General features: G+C 40.5%; 1 gene segment (V, D, J or C); it reads right to left on the reverse strand.

Annotated features, from left to right (window-relative positions):
- Positions 1-673: 673 nt before the first annotated feature.
- Positions 674-1,260, reverse strand: LOC110542895 (T cell receptor alpha variable 23/delta variable 6-like). The segment is given in 2 exon segments: positions 674-1,062; positions 1,209-1,260. Coding segments are annotated over 2 exon segments (441 nt in total).
- Between the last annotated feature and the right edge of the window lie 20,480 nt (positions 1,261-21,740).

The following is a 21,740-nucleotide window of genomic DNA, read 5'->3' on the forward strand; positions in this document are numbered from 1 at the left end:
TACAAATACTGCAGCAGCTTCTATTGACTAAGCCTTTATGTTCATTTTTATATTTTGTTCATTTATGAAACACACATGTAAAATAATTTCTTTAATTAACATTGTGTAATTTTATTATATGATTAATTCACATTCTTTCCTCCCCACTGATGTCATTCATCTATTTTAAACACACCTGCATCCTTATGAGGGCCTCCTGGGTTACATACCTGAATTTCTTGAAGGCAGATGAAGACATAAGAGGCAAAAGAAGAGGAAGTAGAAGAGTTCATTGGTCATAGAAATTCCCAATGCCCTAGTTATCAAGGAGATTAATGTAGAAGAAAAGACTATGTGATTTCTATCCCAGAGGCCAAAGTCAAGGTCTCCTGACACTGGGCTGTAACAACTATACATGAACAGCGTTCAGACAAGAGTGTAGGGAACAGGGCCTTCATAATTCATAGTTGCTACAAACCAAACACACAGAAAACTATTTCTACAACAAAGGAGGGAAAAAAATCCTCTAGACTAGTTAAGAAAATGGATCTAAAACTCCAGCTGTTCTTGAAGAGCAAACAGAGAATGTAGAAAAGCATGCTGAGACTTCATCTTGGTCTGTCTCTTGGCTGAGGGAGTCTAACCCTTACACTCACAGTGCCCCCTGTCACCTGGTCCTGCACACCCTCCAGGCTTAGCCCCATTGCAGGCTTTGCTGGAGCCTTAGCTGCAGGTTTGGGTCTGGGCTGCAGGTGTCTGTGAAGCACTGTGCCCTTGCTGCACAGAAGTAGGTGGCCGAGTCTCCAGGCTGAGAGACTGCGATGTGCAAGGAGAACTGTTTGTCGCTTTTACTAAAGAAGACTGTGAATTGTCCTTCTTCCTTTTTATTGGACACTGAACGTATGGCTATCAGGAGAGCAGGGCCTTCAGCAGGGAACTGCCGGTACCATGAGAAGTAGTCAAATGCGCTGTTCTCGTAAGTGCAGTTCAGAACTGTGGTCCCTCCTTCCCAGACTGTCAGAGATTGGGGACTTTGTCTCACCTGCTGCTGGTCATGTCTTTCCTTCTGCTGGCCACTCACCCCTGTATAGGGAAACAGCAAATGGTGTTATGTTCCTAAGATCTGCTGATGGTTTCAAGAAGGATGACTTTGTCTGGTGCCGCATTTCCCTCCTGCCTCTGAATCAATCACATATCCTGGGATATGTGGTTTCTCTTGCATGACTTACTAGCTAGGTGAAGGCCTAGGACTAAAAACAATGCTTTCAGGACCTTGCCCATTTCTCCTAGACCGAAGATTGGGGAGAACTCAGGTGGCCTTTTATCCCCCACAGAACACTGACTCCAACTTCACAGGCACCTCAGTTCTTTCAGCTGGCTCCACCCTTCACTAACACTACCTAAAGCTATTTCTGACAGAGGAAGCACTTCTCCATTATTCTCAAATTTGGTATTGCTGAAAATAGAGCCATGAGAATCAGAAATCCCCTCATTACAATTCTACTATCATACACTGTTGCTAGAAATGTGTCTTGATATAGACATCTAGAATAGTGTGGTTTTTCTGAAAGAAAGAAAGAAAGAAAGAAAGAAAGAAAACGGAGGGAGGGAGGGAAGGAGGAAGGCAAGGAGGAAGAAAAGACAGAAAGCAGAAAGGAAGAAAGAAAGCAAGGAAGGAAGAAAGACCGGTAATCTAACTAATACCACTTATGGGCATTTATCCAGGAGAAAGAGGTCATTTCATGAGAGACACTTGCATATGCCTGTGTGTTACAGCACCATTCATTACTTGCAAGATGTAGACACAGCCTAGGGACCACCTGTCAACCAATGAATGGACAGAATATTGTCCCTGAAACTACAGAGTAATGGTTAGCCACTAGGAAAAAATAAGCTCCTGCCATCTGTAGGAAAGTGGATAGTATTTAAGGACAAGGTGTTAAGCAAAATAAGCAGACCTGTAGACATCCACAATATGTATGTGTTCTCATCTGTATAAACAAATGAACAATCAAAAACAAAAGCAAAAGAGGAGTAAAGAAAAAGAAAATAAATATGATCTGAAAGCAGAAGTTAGACAAATGAGTAAGAGAAGGGGAAGAGGGACAAAAGGAAAGGAGAGGACAACAGAGAGTGAAGACAAGATGAATATGAGGAAATTGTCACATAAGCATACATTAAAAATTCACAACAAACCCACTAATTTGTACAATTAATGTGTGTTGATAATTTTGGTAATATCATATGCCCTATGGGAGAACTGACTATAGTAGTTTTCTGAATGGTTATAGTATGAATCCAACTCCTAATGTCTTTGCATCATGTACATATAGATTGACGGAGCTCTCCGTGCTCGTTAGAAACTCACTACACTGGTCAGTGATTAGCCCTGTGCCCACTGTCAGCCAATGTGCAGAGAAGAGACTGTGGAATGGTCAGCCCTCATGGCACATGTCTACCACATGCTCTCCTCTCGAGATTCAGGGATCATTGCAGAAGAAAAGTCAGTGTTGGAGCCAGAGATGGTGGATGACTACAGGAAACAATGTCTTCTGGACACATCAGGGCAGCTGAACTTATGAAGGAGCAGTTTTGTGACAGTCTGCACAAGTCCTGTGCAAGCTTAAGAAAGACAAAAATCCTAACATGGACAACAAGATTAGCATTGATACATCAAGTGTGCTTATTCGCCGAGCTGTCTTTTCAGGTCCAGATCATTTGGGGTTTATTGCAAATATTAACAAAATGTGTTGAAAACATGCAATGAATTATACTATCCTATTACCAGGTAAGGTTATGAGTAAATGAACCAAGAAGCATATAGGTTCCATTCACTTAAGAAAAAATTAAATTTTATTCTAATTATTTTCATGTGTCCTATTACATAAGTCCATTTACAGACTGCTCTATGGAGAAGCCATTAACTCTTTAGAATGGACTGTCCTCTAGAGTCCCATCTGAGAAATAAAACATTTACAATTGTAATGGACTTCCCACTGTCCTTGCCTTAGGTCACCCAGACATCCCCTGGAAAAGACTCGGGCGGATTCCACGGGCACCCCAGGAGCCAGCCCGGAGCCAGAGCCAGGGACCCAGGTTCCGGCACAGAGCCCTGCCTGCCTGCGCGCCTGATTTGCCGCCAGAGATAGAAACAGCGGGTCTGATCTCAGAGCACTCAGCTCACCCCCAACCTGAAAAGGTCCCCGGAAAATTACCCAGCTTAGGGAGCCACTCAGACTCCCAAAAGCCACAAAGGCAGACACAGGCAGTTTCTGCGCACCAGACAGCTGGCAGAGACTGAGCCGCCATCACACAGCTGTGCTCCAGGCACAGGCAAATTTCTGTGGCCAGCCAGCTGGCAGACACTGAGCACTGTGCACCAGGGCAAAAAAAGACACTAGGAGTCCGTGTCTCCAGAGAATCCACGGGGAAGGAAGGAAACTGTACTGATCTAAATCACCCAATCCTTCCCTAGAAAAAGTCTAGCAGTCTAGTGGGGCCGAGGCGCCAGCACTCAGCTGTGCTCCAGACACAAGCACAAACAGTTGAGGCGCGCCTGATGTCCAACTGGGTCACAGCAGCTGATCATTAAATTTGCAACAAGAAACCCAGAAACAGGGCAGCTGCCCTCAGGACTTCCCTGGGTGAGAGGAGAACCCTCTCGACTAACAAAGACCACAGTTACCACTCAGGTCTATATCCCTGAGGTGAGCAATTCCTGAAAAAACACCAGCCATCCAGGGACTATACCCAAAAAGCTGAGAAGACATCCTTCAGGAAAATCCAGCTTTCTGCAAAGGGGATTCTCTCCACCACAGGATCCCCAGGAACCACCAGAAAATAACCCCAAACTCCTAAGATAACACAATGGGTAGAGGCCAGCGTAAAAGCTCAAGCAACAAAAGACAGAGCAATATGGCATCTCCAGAACCCAGTTACCCAGGGGCAAGTAGCCCTGGACACCCCACCATAACTGAAATCCAAGAAGATGACCTAACAAGTATGCTCATGAAGATGATAACAGAGGAAACAAATAAGATTCGTAAAGACATAGAGGAAGATAAACTCAAACAGAATATTGCCATCCGTAAAGAAATAGAGGAAGCTGCAGCCAAACAGTTTATGGCCTTTAGAAAGGAAATGCTTAAAACACTGAATGAAATGAAAGAAACAGAGTTGAAGGAACTAAAAGAAAAACAGGAAAGTACAATCAGACAGGTGAAGGAAGTAAACAAAACAACTCAAGACCTGAAGATAGAATTGGAAAAATTAAAGAAAACACAAATGGAAGAAATAATGGAAAGGAAGAATCTAGGGAAGAAAACAGGAACTACAGAGGTAAGCATAACCAACAGACTACAAGAGATGGAAGAAAGAATCTCAGGTGTAGAAGATACAATGGAAGAAATCGATGTATCTGTCAAAGAAAATGTTAAATCTGAAAAATTCCTGACACAGACCGTCCAAGAAATGCAAGACAATATGAAAAGACAAAACCTAAGAATAATAGGTATAGAGGAAAAAGAAGACTCCCTTCTCCAAGGCCCAGAAAATATTTTCAACAAAATCATTGAAGAAAATTTTCCCAAGCTAAAGGAGAGGCCAATTAGAATACATGAGGCCTACAGAACACCCAGCAAATTTGACCAGAAAAGAAAATCCTCCCGCCACATAATAATCAAAACAGTAAGTATACAGAACAAAGAAAAAATACTAAAAGCTGCAAGGGAAAAAGGCCAAGTAACATATAATGGCAAACCCATTAGAATCACACCTGACTTTTCAACAGAGACTATGAAAGCCAGAAGGGCCTGGACAGATATCATGCAGACCCTAAGAGAACACAGATGTCAGCCCAGGCTACTATACCCAGCAAAACTCTCAGTCCTCATAGATGGAGAAAACAAGATATTCAATGACAAAAACAAATTTCAACAATACCTACAAACAAATCCAGCATTACAGAAGACACTGGAAGGGAAAATACAACCCAAGAAAGCTAGGTACATTCAAGAAAACACAGGAAATAAATAACCTCACTTCAGTAAAACAAAAAGCAACCAAGCACACAACCTGATGACCACAGCCAACATCAAAATCAAGAGATCTAACAGCCACTGGTCATTAATCTCTCTCAACATCAATGGACTCAACTCTCCAATAAAAAGACACAGATTAACAGAATGGCTACGTAAACAAAACCCAGCAATCTGTTGCATACAAGAAACACACCTAGATACAAAGATAGACATTACCTGAGGGTAAAGGGTTGGAAGACGACTTTCCAAGCAAACGGACCCAAGAAGCAAGCAGGAGTAGCCATTCTAATATCTGATAAAATAGACTTTCAACCAAAATTAATCAAAAGAGATGGGGAAGGACACTTCATACTCATCAAGGGAAAATTCCACCAGGAAGACATCACAATCCTGAACATATATGCCCCAAATACAAGGGCACCCACATTTGTGAAAGAAACATTGATAAAATTTAAAGCACATATAGATCCACACACATTAATAGTGGGAGACTTCAACACCCCACTCTCAACAAAGGACAGGTCAATCAAACAAAAATTAAACAAAGAAACAATGTCTCTGACAGAGGTCATGAATCAAATGGACCTAACAGACATTTACAGAACTTTACACCCAAACACAAAAGAATTTACCTTCTTCTCAGCACCTCATGGAACCTTCTCCAAAATAGACCACATAGTGGGTCACAAAGCAAGCCTCAACAAATACAAGAAGATTGAAATAATCCCATGTATCTTGTCTGATCACCATGGAATAAAGCTGGACCTCAACAATAACAGAAATAACAAAAAGCCTACACACACATGGAAACTGAACAACTTGTTACTAAATGACAGCTGGGTCAGGGAAGAAATAAAGAAAGAAATTAAAGTCTTTCTAGAAATCAATGAAAATGAAGACACAACATACCCGAACTTGTGGGACACAATGAAAGCAGTGCTAAGAGGAAAGTTCATAGCACTAAGTGCCTTCAAAAAGAAATTCGAGACAGCTCATTCAAGCACCCTAATGGCTCACTTAAAAACCCTAGAAAAAGAAGAAGCAGACACACCAAGAAGGAGTAGACGGCTGGAAATAATCAAACTTAGGGCTGAAATCAATCAATTGGAAACAAATAAAACAATTCAAAGAATCAATGAAACCAAGAGCTGGTTCTTTGAGAAAATCAACAAGATCGACAAACCCTTAGCCAGGCTAACTAAAAGGCAGAGAGACACCACCCAAATCAACAAAATCAGAAATGAAAAGGGGGATATAACTACAGACACTGAGGAAATCCAAACAATCATTAGGACTTACTTCAAAAGTCTATATGCCACAAAATTTGAAAATCTAAATGAAATGGACAATTTTCTTGATCGATTTGACTTACTAAAGCTGAACCAGGACCAGGTAAATCAACTAAATAGACCTATATCCCCCAAAGAAATAGAAGCGGTCATCAAAAGTCTCCCATCCAAAAAAAGCCCAGGACCAGATGGCTTCAGCGCAGAATTCTACCAGACCTTCAAAGAAGAGCTAACACCAATTCTCTTCAAACTATTCCACAAAATAGAAACAGAAGGAATATTACCAAATTCATTCTATGAAGCCACAGTCACCTTGGTACCTAAACCTCACAAAGACTCAACAAAGAAAGAGAATTTCCGGCCAATCTCCCTTATGAACATTGATGCAAAAATAATTAATAAAATACTTGCAAACCGAATCCAAGAACACATCAAAGATATTATTCACTATGACCAAGTAGGCTTCATCCCAGGTATGCAGGGGTGGTTCAGTATACGGAAATCCATCAATGTGATCCACCATATTAACAAACTGAAAGAAAAAAACCACATGATAATCTCCCTAGATGCTGAAAAAGCCTTTGACAAAATCCAACATCCATTCATGTTCAAAGTACTGGAGAGATCAGGGATACAAGGCACATATCTAAACATAGTAAAGGCGATATACAGCAAGCCTATAGCCAACATCAAACTGAATGGAGAGAAACTTAAAGCAATCCCACTGAAATCAGGGACAAGACAAGGCTGCCCACTCTCTCCATATCTCTTCAACATAGTGTTGGAAGTCCTTGCTAGAGCAATAAGACAGTTGAAGGAGATCAAGGGGATACAAATTGGAAAGGAAGAAGTCAAATTATCACTATTTGCAGATGATATGATAGTATACGTGAGTGACCCCAAAAACTCTACCAGGGAACTCCTAGAGCTGATAAACACCTTCAGCAAAGTGGCAGGATACAAAATTAACTCAAAAAAATCAGTAGCCCTCCTGTATACAAAAGACAAAAGGGCTGAGAAAGAAATTAAGGAAACAACACCCTTCACAATAGCCACAAATGACATAAGGTACCTCGGAGTAACCCTAACCAAGGAAGTCAAAGACTTGTATGAAAAAAACTTCAAATCTCTGAAGAAAGAATTAGAAGAAGATATGAGAAGATGGAAAGATCTCCCATGCTCATGGCTTGGTAGGATTAACATAGTAAAAATGGCCATCTTACCAAAAGCAATCTACAGATTCAATGCAATGCCCATCAAATTACCAACACAATTCTTTACAGACCTGGAAAGGAAAATTCTCAACTTCATATGGAATAACAAGAAACCCAGAATTGCTAAAACAATCCTCTACAATAAAAGATCTTCTGGAGGTATCTCCATCCCTGATCTTAAGTTGTACTATAGAGCAACAGTTTTAAAAACTGCATGGTACTGGCATAGAAACAGAATGGTGGATCAATGGAACCGAACAGAGGACCCAGAAATAAACCCACACACTTATGGACACCTGATCTTTGACAAAGACGCCAAAACCATACAATGGAAAAAAGATAGCATCTTCAACAAATGGTGCTGGTCCAACTGGATGTCTACATGTAGAAAAATGAAAATAGATCCATACTTGTCACCCTGCACAAAACTGAAGTCCAAGTGGATCAAAGACCTCAACATAAAACCAGACACATTAAATCGGCTTGAAAAAAAGTGGGAAATACCCTAGAACTCATTGGTACAGGGGGAAACTTCCTGAACAGAACACCAACAGCACAGGCTCTAAGAGCAACAACCAATAAATGGGACCTCATGAAACTGAAAAGCTTCTGTAAAGCAAAGGACACCGTCATCAAAACAAAGCGACCACCTACAGATTGGGAAAGAATCTTCACCAACCCTTTATCTGACAGAGGACTCATATCCAGTATATATAAAGAACTAAAGAAGCTGAAAAGCAGCAAACCAAGTAATCCACTTAAAAAATGGGGAACAGAGCTAAATAGAGAATTCTCTGTAGAGGAATACCGAATGGCAGAGAAGCACTTAAAAAAATGCTCAACCTCATTAGCCATTAGGGAAATGCAAATCAAAACAACCGTGAGATTTCACCTTACACCCATGAGAATGGCCAAAATCAAAAACTCAAGTGACAACACATGCTGGAGAGGTTGTGGAGAAAGGGGAACCCTTCTCCACTGCTGGTGGGAATGTAAACTTGTACAACCACTCTGGAAATCAATCTGGCGCTTTCTCAGACAACTAGGAATAGCACTTCCTCAAGATCCAGCCATACCACTACTGGGCATATATCCAAAAGAGGCTCAAGTACACAAAAAGGACATTTGCTCAACCATGTTTGTAGCAGCTTTATTTGTAATAGCCAGAAGCTGGAAACAACCCAGATGCCCCTCAACTGAAGAATGGATACAGAAATTGTGGTACATCTACACAATGGAATATTACTCAGCAATGAAAAATAAGGAAATCATGAAATTTGCAGGTAAATGGTGGGATCTGGAAAGGATCATCCTGAGTGAGTTGTCTCAGAAGCAAAAAGACAGACATGGTATATACTCACTCATATAGACATACAACATAGGACAAACCCACTAAAACCTGTGCATCTAAAGAAACTAAGCAAGAGAGAGGACCCTAACTAAAACGTCCAAACCCCATCCAGAAAGGCAAAGAGGATGGACATCAGAAGAAGAAGAAAACAGGAAACAACCTAGGAACCTACCACAGAGGGCCTCTGAAAGCCTCTGCCCTTCAGACTATCAAAGCAGATGCTGAGCCTGATGGGCAACTGTTGGGCAGAGTGAACGGAATTTTAGGTAAGAACTGGGAAATAGTAAGAGCTGGAGAGGACAGGGTCTCCACAAGGAGAGCAACAGAACAAGAAAATTTGAACATAGGGAACTTCCCAGAGACTCATACTCCAACCAAGGACTATTCATGGAGATAACCTAGAACCCCTGCACAGATGTAGCCCAGGGCAGTTCAGAGTCCAATTGGGTTACACAGTAATGTGAAGAGGGACTGCCTCTGACATAATCTGATTGGCCTGCTCTTTGATCACCTCCCTCTGGGGGGGGGGGGGAGCAGCCTTACCAGGCCACAGTAAAGGACAATACAGCCACTTTTGATGAGAACTGACAGACTATGATCAGAAAGGAGAGGAGAACCTCCCCTATTAGTGGACTTGGGGAGTGGCATGCAAGCAGAGGGAGGAGGGAGGGTGGGATTGGGATGGGAGGAGGGAGGGGCTTATGGGGGGATGCAGAATGAATAAAGTGTAATTGATGAAAAATTTAAGAAAAAAGGGAAAAAAAAAAGAGACTGTGGAATGGTCAGCCCTCATGGCACATGTCTACCACATGCTCTCCTCTCGAGATTCAGGGATCATTGCAGAAGAAAAGTCAGTGTTGGAACCAGAGATGGTGGATGACTACAGGAAACAATGTCTTCTGGACACATCAGGGCAGCTGAACTTATGAAGGAGCAGTTTTGTGACAGTCTGCACAAGTCCTGTGCAAGCTTAAGAAAGACAAAAATCCTAACATGGACAACAAGATTAGCATTGATACATCAAGTGTGCTTATTCGCCGAGCTGTCTTTTCAGGTCCAGATCATTTGGGGTTTATTGCAAATATTAACAAAATGTGTTGAAAACATGCAATGAATTATACTATCCTATTACCAGGTAAGGTTATGAGTAAATGAACCAAGAAGCATATAGGTTCCATTCACTTAAGAAAAAATTAAATTTTATTCTAATTATTTTCATGTGTCCTATTACATAAGTCCATTTACAGACTGCTCTATGGAGAAGCCATTAACTCTTTAGAATGGACTGTCCTCTAGAGTCCCATCTGAGAAATAAAACATTCACAATTGTAATGGACTTCCCACTGTCCTTGCTGCCTTTGCATGAGGAATCCCAAGGCTTTCTGACCATGCACAGAGGAAGGTGTATGCTTTCTAACTGTAAAACTCATGCCTTTTTTTAAAGAATATAAAGTTATGAGCTGAAATGGCTGAAAATAATTTAGCGATAAAATTACAAAATCTTTACACATTTCAAAACAAGTGCGAGGAACTTAGCATTCAGAACACTGCACAGTTGCATGAGTTCTACACAATGCCACCAAAACATGTGGGAAAATGTTATGATTGATGTTACTGGGAAGTATAGATACAAACAATTATTGTAAAATTGCATTTTAGAAAAACATGCATGTCATGGACAATCCTCATTTGATGAACTCCAAGTCAAATTCAGGGTGTGGTGAACTAAGGAGAAACTGGATTGCCTGTGCAATCTGTTGGTCTTTTTCATAAAATAAAACACAATTTAGGAGTTACACCTGCCATAGTCTAGATTCTGAACACAGGAGGAGACTATGCTGTGTGTAGACACCAGGGGGCAGGAGTTAGGATCATCACCTAGCAAATCCACTACCACAGTTCTCATTCTAGCAAGGTACTTAAGGGTTAACTACTACCCAGAAGTGTAAGTTTTTCCCTTTCGTGTGTGTGTGTGTGTGTGTGTGTGTGTGTGTGTGTGCGTGTGTGTGTGTGTGTAAATTAAAATAAAGTCACTGGGAATCTTAACAGGTACCATTCACTAAGGTAGGTTTTAGGCCAAATGCAGAACACAAAGGACAGAACCCCTTTCACACAGATCAAAGTGCACAGCAATGAACATGGAAGAGCAAGTATCTCTGTAGAAAGATGTAGAATCTGTTGGTTAAATCCTCAAGAGTGGAACATCTAGATCTTGTGTTAGCTCTATGTTTACCAATGTCTTCTTTGAAAGACATTGTGGGTTTTCTCTTATTATTATTTCAGCTCTTTATTTATTACAGAGAGATAAGTGTAAGTCATAGAGCTTTTTACTTTAAACCAGCATTTTGTTTACAGCATTTTGTTCATATTGATTTTTTTATTGGTTGTACCCATTTGTATTCACATCAGCAATGAAGAAGTATTCTCCCTCCAGTTCTTACTACTCCTTCCCACTCCTCTTCTGTGCTAATCCCTGAGCCTTGTATATAGGAATTGCATTCTGGATGTATTAACTACACTAGATAACTTGAGGCCAGGTACTCTTTGAATTTTGCCCATTTGCCCATTACTGTACTATCCTCTACTTGTTTCAAAAGGAAGCTTCTTTGATGAGAGGTGAGAAATACACTTCTTTTTGAGTAATTATACATATTTAAAATGCAGTTAGAAGCTATGTTGATTTAGAAAAATGGCCATAACTGTTTCTCCTCTAGTGTCTATGACATCTCCAGCCATGGGAGTTAACTAGGCTTACGGTATTGTGCCTGAATTCCTTCCTGTTGAACAGGCCTTATGTCCAATGAAGCATATATTAGTTCCCCCAAGATGAAAGTGCTACCATTGCATTTCTGTGGGTTTTCTTGCCATTTTGGTCATTGTTTTGATTCATAGTCTTTCTATAGCTTGGTAGGATTATCTATTGCTTTTCTCCCTTGGGATCTTGATGATACCTTTGGATACTGTGAGAACCTGTCATTAGGGAGGAGTTGTCAGGTCAGTTTTAGTTAAATCCTCACAAGTCCTTGTCGAAGGTATGTGGTATTCTTAGAACTATGGTCTTATCTTCAAATTCTGTGGGGGTAACAAAGGGTAATGGCAATTATTTGGAGCAGTCTCTTGAACCACCTAACTAAGAACTTGGAAGAAGGGTTCCCACTCCTGGAACTCATGTGAAGTGCAAGTTTCTGGTTTCCCTGAAGACTCTGTTTTATCATGTGATGTTTTCTTGCAAACTGCACACTTGATGTTTTGCTGGAGGTGGTCTTGGGAAAGGGCATGTGGTGTTTTGCTGTCATCTCTCTCATGCAAGGTGAATGATGTTGGCCAGCTGAGAACATCCATGGGTGGACTCTGAGTAGAGGAGATAAATGAAAGACCACAGAGAGTAATCCCTTTTTGGATCGACATCACTGAGCCGATCTTCATTCTTTGCAAAGAGAACTGTCCCAGAGAACTTGTTGGGTCAACCACCTAAGTCTTCTGGCTTTCACTGACTTCATGGTGCTGCATGGTTTTGGCCTTTGGAGTGGACTGAGTTTGGTAATCCCTTAAAGACCCATGGATCCTAACTAGTAGGAAGTAGATAAAAGAGGTCTACAACCCTTTTTCCTATTAATCTCCTAACTAAATTTGGGGGTTGGATGGGAGGTAAAGGTGTTTAAGTAAAATCTAAGCCTACATTCAGGCTTTTATTAGATTTCACAAGCTCTCATAAAAGGGATTCTATTCTATGCTATGCCATTATAAGTAGTTTTGGGGGTTTAGAAAAGCAATTTGACGTCTCATCATTCTCCTTAACCAATAATAGAATGTGTAATTTTTTTCTGATCTTTGTATATACAAACATGAGTCTTTTTTGAAAGACATTGTAGGTTTTCTCTTATTATTTCAGCTCTTATTTATTACAGAGAGGTAAGTGTAAGTCGTAGAGCTTTTTACTTTAAACCAGCATTTTGTTTACAGAATTGAGATGAATCAAAAACCTTGGCCTCCTTTCTCATGTTTCAGAAAAATTATGAGAGAACCCAACTCTAATCCCAGGTGAGTGTGTCCACCACATCATTGGGATTGAAGCACAGCACAATGGCAAACAAGAATAGACTTTAAGGGGAAGGGATTTTTGGACAGAGACTTTAATGACCTGGCTGTTACATACAACGTGTGTAAGAAAAGGTGGAAGAACCTTTGAAAGAAATGGAAATGCCATTCTGGGCATGATCTTCAGACCTACATCAGCTGTATAGTTTCACTAAGTGAAGGCTGTCAGGGAGCATGGTGGTTTGAATGAGAATGACCTCCATAGGCTACTATATGGGAATGTTTGGCTCTCGGTTTGTGTTGTATTTAGGAAGGATCAGGATGTGTGGCCTTGTGAGAGGAGGTGTGTCACTGGTGCTGGACTTTGGAACCTCAAAGCCAAAGCTAGGCCCAGCTTCACTCTCTCTTTTCCTCTTGCTTGTACTCAGATGTAAGCTCTTAGCTACTACTCCAGGGTCATGCCAGCCTGCCTGCCTGCTGCTGCACTCCCTACCATGATAATAACCCTCTGAAACTGTGGTCAAGCCTCCAATGAAATGCTTTCTTTCATGAGTTGTCTTGATCATCCATGGTATCTCTTCAAAGCAATAGACAAGTAACTAAGAGTAGAGGTTGGGGAACATTCTGTAACATGGACCAAGGTGAGTTATAATCTAAATAATTTATAGAATGAGACTGAAGCCCAATTTTAATGACTAGAGTCTAGCTTTCTTATTTAAATCGTAAATTTGTGGGGTAATAACAGAAGATTGCTGGAGAATTTAAGTCCCTAGGTTTTGTAAGACATCTTGGTAAAGATAAAGCCTATGTCAGGGTTATACTGGAGAAGTTTGCTATTAATACTTCCAGTTAGGGAGAAAACATTATTTCAAGGGATGACAGCCTAGGTTGTCTCTACCACTGACTTCCATCCTGTCAGTGAGAATTTCCACAGATTCCTAGGTTTCTAGATATTTGACCTGAGACTTGTTGCTGTTTTTCAGGAAGCTGGTGAGAGCACGTGGAGAAAGCACACAGCCTCCCTCACAGGGCTGCTCCCCTAGGCCTCCTGCACCTATGGTTTGTGTGCAGCTTCCCCTGCAGTCTCCCTCACTGTGTCCCTCACAGCACAGTAGTACAGGGCAGAGTCTGACAGCTGCACTGAGGACGCCTGCAGGTGGAAGGAGCTGCTGCTCTTGTGGAGAGTGGCGTGGAACCCTCGGTGCTCTGTCCTCTTGTTGTCTGTGATGCTCTTCAGGAGTAGCTGAGTATCTTCTTTGAGATATTGCACATACCAGAAGAGGAAAGTATTTGTGTAAGTAGTCTGATAGGTGCAGTTCAGCATCACAGGCATCCCCTCTGTGACAGCGACCAAGCCTTCTGTTTGGGTCACTGAGTCTCCATTGCTACTTCCTAAAAAACAAACAAACAAGGAGGAATTACTATTCTATGTGAGGAGGAAGGTTAAAGACTGCCATAGTTGTAAGACAAAGACATCATTAACACTTAGGGTAAAATGTAAGTTACTGAGCATGAAGAGGAGCACAAGAACTGAGCAGGTGACAGGAAGCATGTTCATAGAAGAAATGACACTTGGTCCTTGAGTGCATCAACCTCACAGGGCAAGTCTTCAGCAGGACCTCATCCAACCCCTCACTCATGGACAAGGACCTTTGTCTGCACAGTGAGTCTGTCATGTTAAGCTACCTGAAGGAGATGTAACCCACATCTAAGGAATCAGCGCCCTCTGCTGATTTCCCTTCAACCTGCACCACAGGTGGCTGCACAAGTCATTGTGAAGAAACTTGAAACCTCACCCTAAGCAGACAGGTCTCTAGTTGACACCTGTGCTACTGAACCACATGTATCCTATGGTATTTAATGTGGTGAGTGTATATAAAAGTGTACACACACGCATACCTCTGATAAAATTCATCCATTTTTCTCTTTTTATTAGTTCTTAGAGAATGTTGTGCAGTGAACGATTATTATACTCATCTGTTCCCTCCAGTTCTGACAAATACATCCAACTTCCCTACCAATGACATTGTGTGGCCTCTCTTTTTAAAATAAGGCGCATAAATTTTTGCGTTTCAGGCTTTTCTTCCCATATACTCTTAGCTTTGTTCCTTCAGTAGAGGATGGTCTATGAACCAGGGAAAATTCTATGGGTTAATGTTTTGTCAGCTTCACACAAACTACAGTCAGCTTGTATGAGGGAACCCAAAAAAAGTATTTTCTTCCTTCAGCTTAGCCTCTGGGCATCTTTGTAGATGATCAGTCTCATGATTGGTGATTGATCTGGAAGTTCCCAGATCACTCTGGACATTTCTGCTCCTGAGCAGATATCTGGTCCTGTCTTGTATGAGAGAGCAAGTTGAGCAGGCCAGAAAGCCTCACTCCCTCCTGCCTGGAGTTCCTGCCCAAGATTGTAAGCTAAAATAAACCCTTTCATCCCAGACTTCCTTCTGGTTCATAGTTTGTTACAGCAAAAGGAAAAGTAGCTAGAACAGTCATATATCAAAGAAAAGTTAGGTTTTCTAAACTTTAGAAACCTGAAATGTTAGAATTTAAAATATTATAGACAAAAAATTAGAGGGCAAAAAAATACAGTATCTTAACATATTTTAAAGGAACCTACCAGAAATATCACTGTTCAGAAAACTATATAATGTTTTATTGTTAAAGCTCTAAATATCATCAAAGTACATCATGAGTAGAAATTTCGATGATGTTGCTAGGAATAAACACAGCATTCTTTCTTTCTTTTCTCTCTTCATGGGAAACACTATAAATGTGATGCCATAAGAAGACGCAATTAAAAATTATTGAGCCAGAAAATAATTACAAAAGTAAATTGAGTAAATAAAACTATTATAACAGGCCTGAAACTTACAAATTCCAGTTGGTTGTGCTAATTCAAAGTCAAATTCAGCATGTGTCAAAGTGATTAAGGACTTTTTTACTCCTTGACTTTCTTATGAAATGTAACCTAATCCTAGGAGTGACACCTGTCATATTGTAGGTGATTGCAACAAGAGATTATGCTGGTCTTGCACACCAGGAATCACAAGCATCACCTTCCAATGCTCCTACCACAATTCTAGTTGTAGCAAGGTATTGTAAGAATTAAATTTTGCAAATAAACCTATCAATGAATCAAAGATAATTACTGTAAGCCTTAACAGGTACCATTCAGTGAGGCAATTTTGTGCCACCAGAAGGAACACAAAAGACAGAATCTCTTTAGACAGATCAGAGTGCAGTGTGGTAGCAGTGAGCTGTGAGATTAGAAAAGAATATTGGATGCAGTCACAATGTAAAATGACTGCAGCTAACGGCTGTAAAATCTTGGTGGCAACACCTACGTGTACAATGAAAAAAATGTTGAATGAACAATCTACTCAAACTGAATTATTCACTTCAGCGAAACCCAAAATATGTGTATGGTCACTTTTATCAACACCTGGAAAAGTAAAGTTGGCATTAGCCAATTCTAAGTTTATAGACTTGGGGTCTAGTTAATTTTTACTTCCCCTTACGACTGGATCTACTCCTTTACTGTCTCTCATCAGAAAAGAATAGACTTCTCAGAGATACCAACAGAACATTAAAATAAAAATAAAACCTATCACCTCAAAGGTGGACAAGACAAACCAACAGAAGGCCAAAAGGCCAAAAGAAGGCACAAGATTCACAGACTTCCTTGCTCGCACACTCAGGAATCCCACAAAAACACTTAACTGGAAGTCATGGTAGATGATATGATATGATATGATTGATATGATATGTTATGATATGATATGTATGTGTATACACATATATAATGGTATCTACACACACGTACTACTGCATCTGTCTGTCAGCTTCTCTCCACTTCCCCTTTCATTTATCTTTTCTGTCTCTCATTATATGCAGAGGACCTGGTGCAGACCCACACAGGCCCTGAACATGCACACTTCAGGTAAGTTATAAAGATAGACAGACATTCACATGAACTGAACTGAGGTCTATTGCCAGAGCCTGTCTTGTATGTGTGTGGCCACAGCCCTGCCTCTTCCTGCCTGTGAAGTCTTTCCTCAGAACCTCTATCTCTGGTTGAGGTTTTTGTGGGGCCCTTGTAAACGTCCCTGCTACTGTGCCCTCTCTCATAGCACAGAAATACACTGCTGAGTCCTCAATCTGTGTGGCTGAGATGATGAGTCCAATGGAGCTTTCTGACTTCTGGAAGTTCAGAGAATAGTGACCTTCTGTTGCGTTTTCCTTTTGGTAAGAGTCCTGACGAATAAGGAAGACCATTTCCCCACTTGTTGTTTGCTTGTACCAGAATAAGGAGTAAGTGCTTTCCCTGGTTTCATACACACAGTCCAACGTCACAGTCTTCTCCTCCATCACAGAAACTGAAGTCTGAGCCTGAGTTACCTTCTGGGCCATGCTGGTTGCTGATGGAAAGAGCACAGAGACATCAGCTTCTAAAGGAAGAAATAGTTTATGAGCCAGAATCCTGATAATCCCTCCCTTCTGGGCCTCAGCAGAAAACAATGGCCTCTTCCCCCAGTGAGCTTCAGGGATAAGAGCCTGATCCTGCTAGGGAACATCCTTACCAAAACAAAAGAAGCTGAGGATTGCTCCCAGCAGGCTCAGCATCAGCATGTTGTTAGCTCTTGTCTGCAGTGAAATATTCTATGTTCTTTCTCAACCCAGATCTTAATCTATACGGCGTGCTTAAGAGGAACAGGCAAGGTTGCTGCTCTGTGTGGTACAACCGCCTCAACAGGAAATGCATTGAAAGTTATGGGGCAAGTTTAATTGTGCCCTGTCTTACCTTCCTGCATGGGCATGGGAGAATGCTAGTCTGCCTTGAGGACCTGTTGATCTCATTATAACGGACTGGAAACCATCAGTAATAACATGGGCTAAATTTCAGATCTTCTTTTTTAAATGGACAACACAGGACATGCAATTTATTATGAAACCTAGTAATACATGGATGACTTTCCATGTCCTTTTTAGTTTTATCAATACAGTCTTTTTTCCTAGAAGAAAACAAAAGATTGAAATTTTAATAAGAATGCAAAACTTTGCATCAGTTTTTCTGCCTACATTTCTAGTGAAAGGATTTTGGCAAATTTATATGAAAAATATTTTATTCTTATTGAAAACATTCACATCACGTCCCCTGAATAACAGAATCTGTTGTCAGGGCCATGGGGGGAAGCAGCATGTCTATAGTCTGTCATATGTGTGTCATGCCAAATAATGGAAAGAAAGAAAGCATGCGTGTGTGCACACACACACACAGTGTTTATCTACATTGTGTGTTTCCTTCTCACAAGAATGAACAAAAGTAAATTCACAAAATTTTATTCAATGGCAAGTTGGCATGGGTTTCTCTTAATCAAAGACTCATAAAAACTGCATCTCTTATACAATCAGCACATCAGCTGTTGTTTTCACTTTCCCTATTCTGGTGCCCCTTTCTATAGAACAGTATATTAAAAACTGTTTCACTCTGATAAAGTGGAAGTGACATATTCTCCTCTACAATCTTTGACCTCACTAGCCCTTGGTAGTTGACTAAGTTTCTAGTACCAGGCAAAATTTTCTTCTCATTGAGCAGGTCTTAAGGCCCATTAAACTGCTGTTGGTATCCACGAAGCTTTTAATACCACTATTTCAAGGTAGGGATATCTTGTTATGCTGTTTATTATTGTGATTCATAGGTGTCACCCCTGGATGAAACTGTTATTTGCTGCCCTCTCTTGGTAGCTTACAGAACAGGCTTTTGTACCATGAATGGTAGAATGCAGGGAGGAGACTTTCAGGTTAGATCCATTTGAGTCTTTTGAGTCCTGTGTCCAAATATACTCTCTTCAGCAAGAGGGATTTCCCTTCCAGCTGAGAAGTAACTAAGAGCAGCAGCAATAGCTTGTTTAGTTTTCAGAGACACAATATTGGGGTTTTTTTAGTCTATGGTTCTTATGAAGAGCATTGTCAGATCAGCAGACATATATATATATATATATATATATATATATATGTATATGTATATATATATCATATATGTACATATTACCTTTCATCAAGATCCAACCATACCACTCCTAGGCATATATCCAAAGGAGGCTCAAGTACACAATAAGGACATTTGCTCAACCATGTTTGTAGCAGCTTTATTTGTAATAGCCAGGAGCTGGAAACAGCCCAGATGCCCCTCAACTGAAGAATGGATGCAGAAATTGTGGTACATCTACACAATGGAGTATTACTCTACAATGAAAAATAAGGCAATCATGAAATTTGCAGGTAAATGGTGGAACCTGGAAAGGATCATCCTGAGTGAGCTATCCTAGAAGCAGAAAGACACACACGGTATATACTCACTCATATAGACATATAATATAAGATTTTTAAAAGAAAACAAAATCTGTCTCACATATTAAGCAAGACAAACACTTACCTCCAAGATCATGGCACTGTGCTGAGATAGGAGGCTGGAAGGTATGTTTAGAAGCATTGGGTGAGTTTGTATTTATCAATAGCATAAAGGGGAACCTTCCTCTTGTGGTTCCTGTCTGTATTGCAGCATATTTTTTGTTTTTGTTTTTGTTTTGTGTTTTTTTTTCTTTCTTTTTTTTTTGTTTTTTGTTTTTGTCCTGGTAATTTGTTCTGTATCTTAGGCTGTAGACAGGGTAACACTGTCATCTGAATGGGAATGCAAGGATACAGAAAAAGCTTTCTGTAGAGTTTAAAGGGTATCTCAGGTGCAAAAGTGGCTGTTATCCTTCTCATCACTTTGACAAGTTGGGGCAAAAGGGCTCTCTACGTTTCCCCAGGCCTGAATGTAATGTCTATCCTCCCTCTCTTGTGAAAATTTGTGTCTTGCAGTTTGCTGTGAGCATGACAAAGCATGCTTTGCGAGCTCCCCTTAATGTATGGTCCCTGTACCATACACTAAGCATGTACCCCTCGATTAGACACTTCCACACCTGCCCCTTGTCTTTCCTGGACTACCTCATTCTTTCTTTAAGAACTGATGAGAACTCAACCTCCTGACCTCAAGATGCAAGAGCTTATTCATTACTTTAGAGGGAGTCCATGCCCACATCTCCCACCACACATGGACACATATCAGCTCTTGCCCTTACCATGTCATAGAAACACACTGGCATCCCCATTTCTCAATCTTTTTCTAAAAAAAAAAAAAGAGATAAAATCAATAAAAATTCAAATTAAGTTGTTAGTTTCAAAAATGTTGAAACTACTAAGTTTTTCTTCAGTTATAGGAAAGTTACGGACAGGTTGTTAAAGTAACTGCCAAAGTTACTCGGTGATAGCTACTATTTTCTGTGCTCTGATTAATAGTCAGTAGGTTTGTTTGTCTGTATCTTTATTGTTTCAGATTTTCAAAGTTGTAGCAATTTAAATTAGATGGGAATCTGAAGGCAGGAGCTAATACAGAAGCCAGGAAGGAGTGCTGCCTACTGGCTTGCTCCCCATGGCTTGCTCAGCCTGCTTTCTTTTAGGATCCCAGAACCACCATTCCAGAATTAGCCCTGCCCACATTGAGCTGGACATTCCCATGTCAATCATTGATTAAGAAAAAGCCCTGCAGGAGCCTACAGGAGTCTTACCAACACGGAGCATGATCTTATGAAGCAAATTTCTGGAGTGATGTTTCTTCCTCTGAGATAATTCCAGCTGTGTCAAATTGACACAAGATTAGCCAACTCGTTCTCCATTTGCTTGCAGAATAAAACAAACAAGTTTTATGACAAGGGGTGAGAGCTACACCTTTCTGTGGTGTAAGAACAAAAGTTTAGAATGTAGATAGGGATGGTGTTGGTTCAGGAAAGTGGCTGTGGTAGGTTCTCTAGGGTCAATGACTTCAACAAAGCATTAGCCAGGTTTACAGTGTTAGGCATAAATCCCATTCTACTGAATGTGCCTTAAATTCAATTGGACAGCTGTTGATTACTCCCAAGATGTAAGTACCACTGTTGCACTTGGGTGTTTTGGGGGTGTTTTTTGTCATGTTTTGGTTTGCTGGCTTTAGAACTGTGCAAGGTTATTGGTTGCTTTTCTCTTCTGCCAGGTTGCATGACACCTTTGAATACCATGAGAGCTGGTCAGCTGTAGCTTGATTCTGATAGGTCCTGTGCCCAAGGTGTTTTTAGCAGTAGGATCTTATCTTCATTTTCTGGTCTGCCACCAGAGACAACATTATTAAATTATATTATTTTTAGTCTCTTGGAGGTTTTTTTTTTTTTGTCTTTCTTTCCTTCTTTCTTTTTTTTTTTTTTTTTTTTTTTTTTGCCTGGTGCTGGGGCTTTTGTTACCCCATGGCATTACCAATCCAAGTGGAATAACATCATTTAAAACTCTCTCTCGCCCTCTGTGTGTATATATAATAAGTAATTTTAATTAAGTATAGAATAATATGGTTCCTCTGGCTTTTCTGAACATCTTGGTGTTACTTATTTTTCTTCCATTGTTTTTTTCTTTCTCTCACTCAATATCACTCAGCCCCAATTTGAGACCTCTGCCATTTTAATTTCCTCCTTTGTAGCAATTCTCTTCTTTAGTGCTCCTCCTCCCCTGCCTTGTTCACACTTTTCTGGTTTCTAAGGTTATTCCAAGTTGCATACTACCATCTGAAAAATCAGAACTAGAAGCCACAAAAGAGAGGGCATATAGTATTGATTTTTCCCTGAATCTGTGTTTCCTCACTTACTATAATATTTCCAGTTCCATTTATTTACCTGCAATGCAAAGTTCCTGATTTTATTTTTTTCACAGCTGAATAATATTTTTTCCATACTGCATATGTACCACCTTTTCATGATCCATT

This window comes from Meriones unguiculatus, chromosome 9, assembly GCF_030254825.1.
Source record: "Meriones unguiculatus strain TT.TT164.6M chromosome 9, Bangor_MerUng_6.1, whole genome shotgun sequence".
NCBI lineage: Eukaryota > Metazoa > Chordata > Mammalia > Rodentia > Muridae > Meriones > Meriones unguiculatus.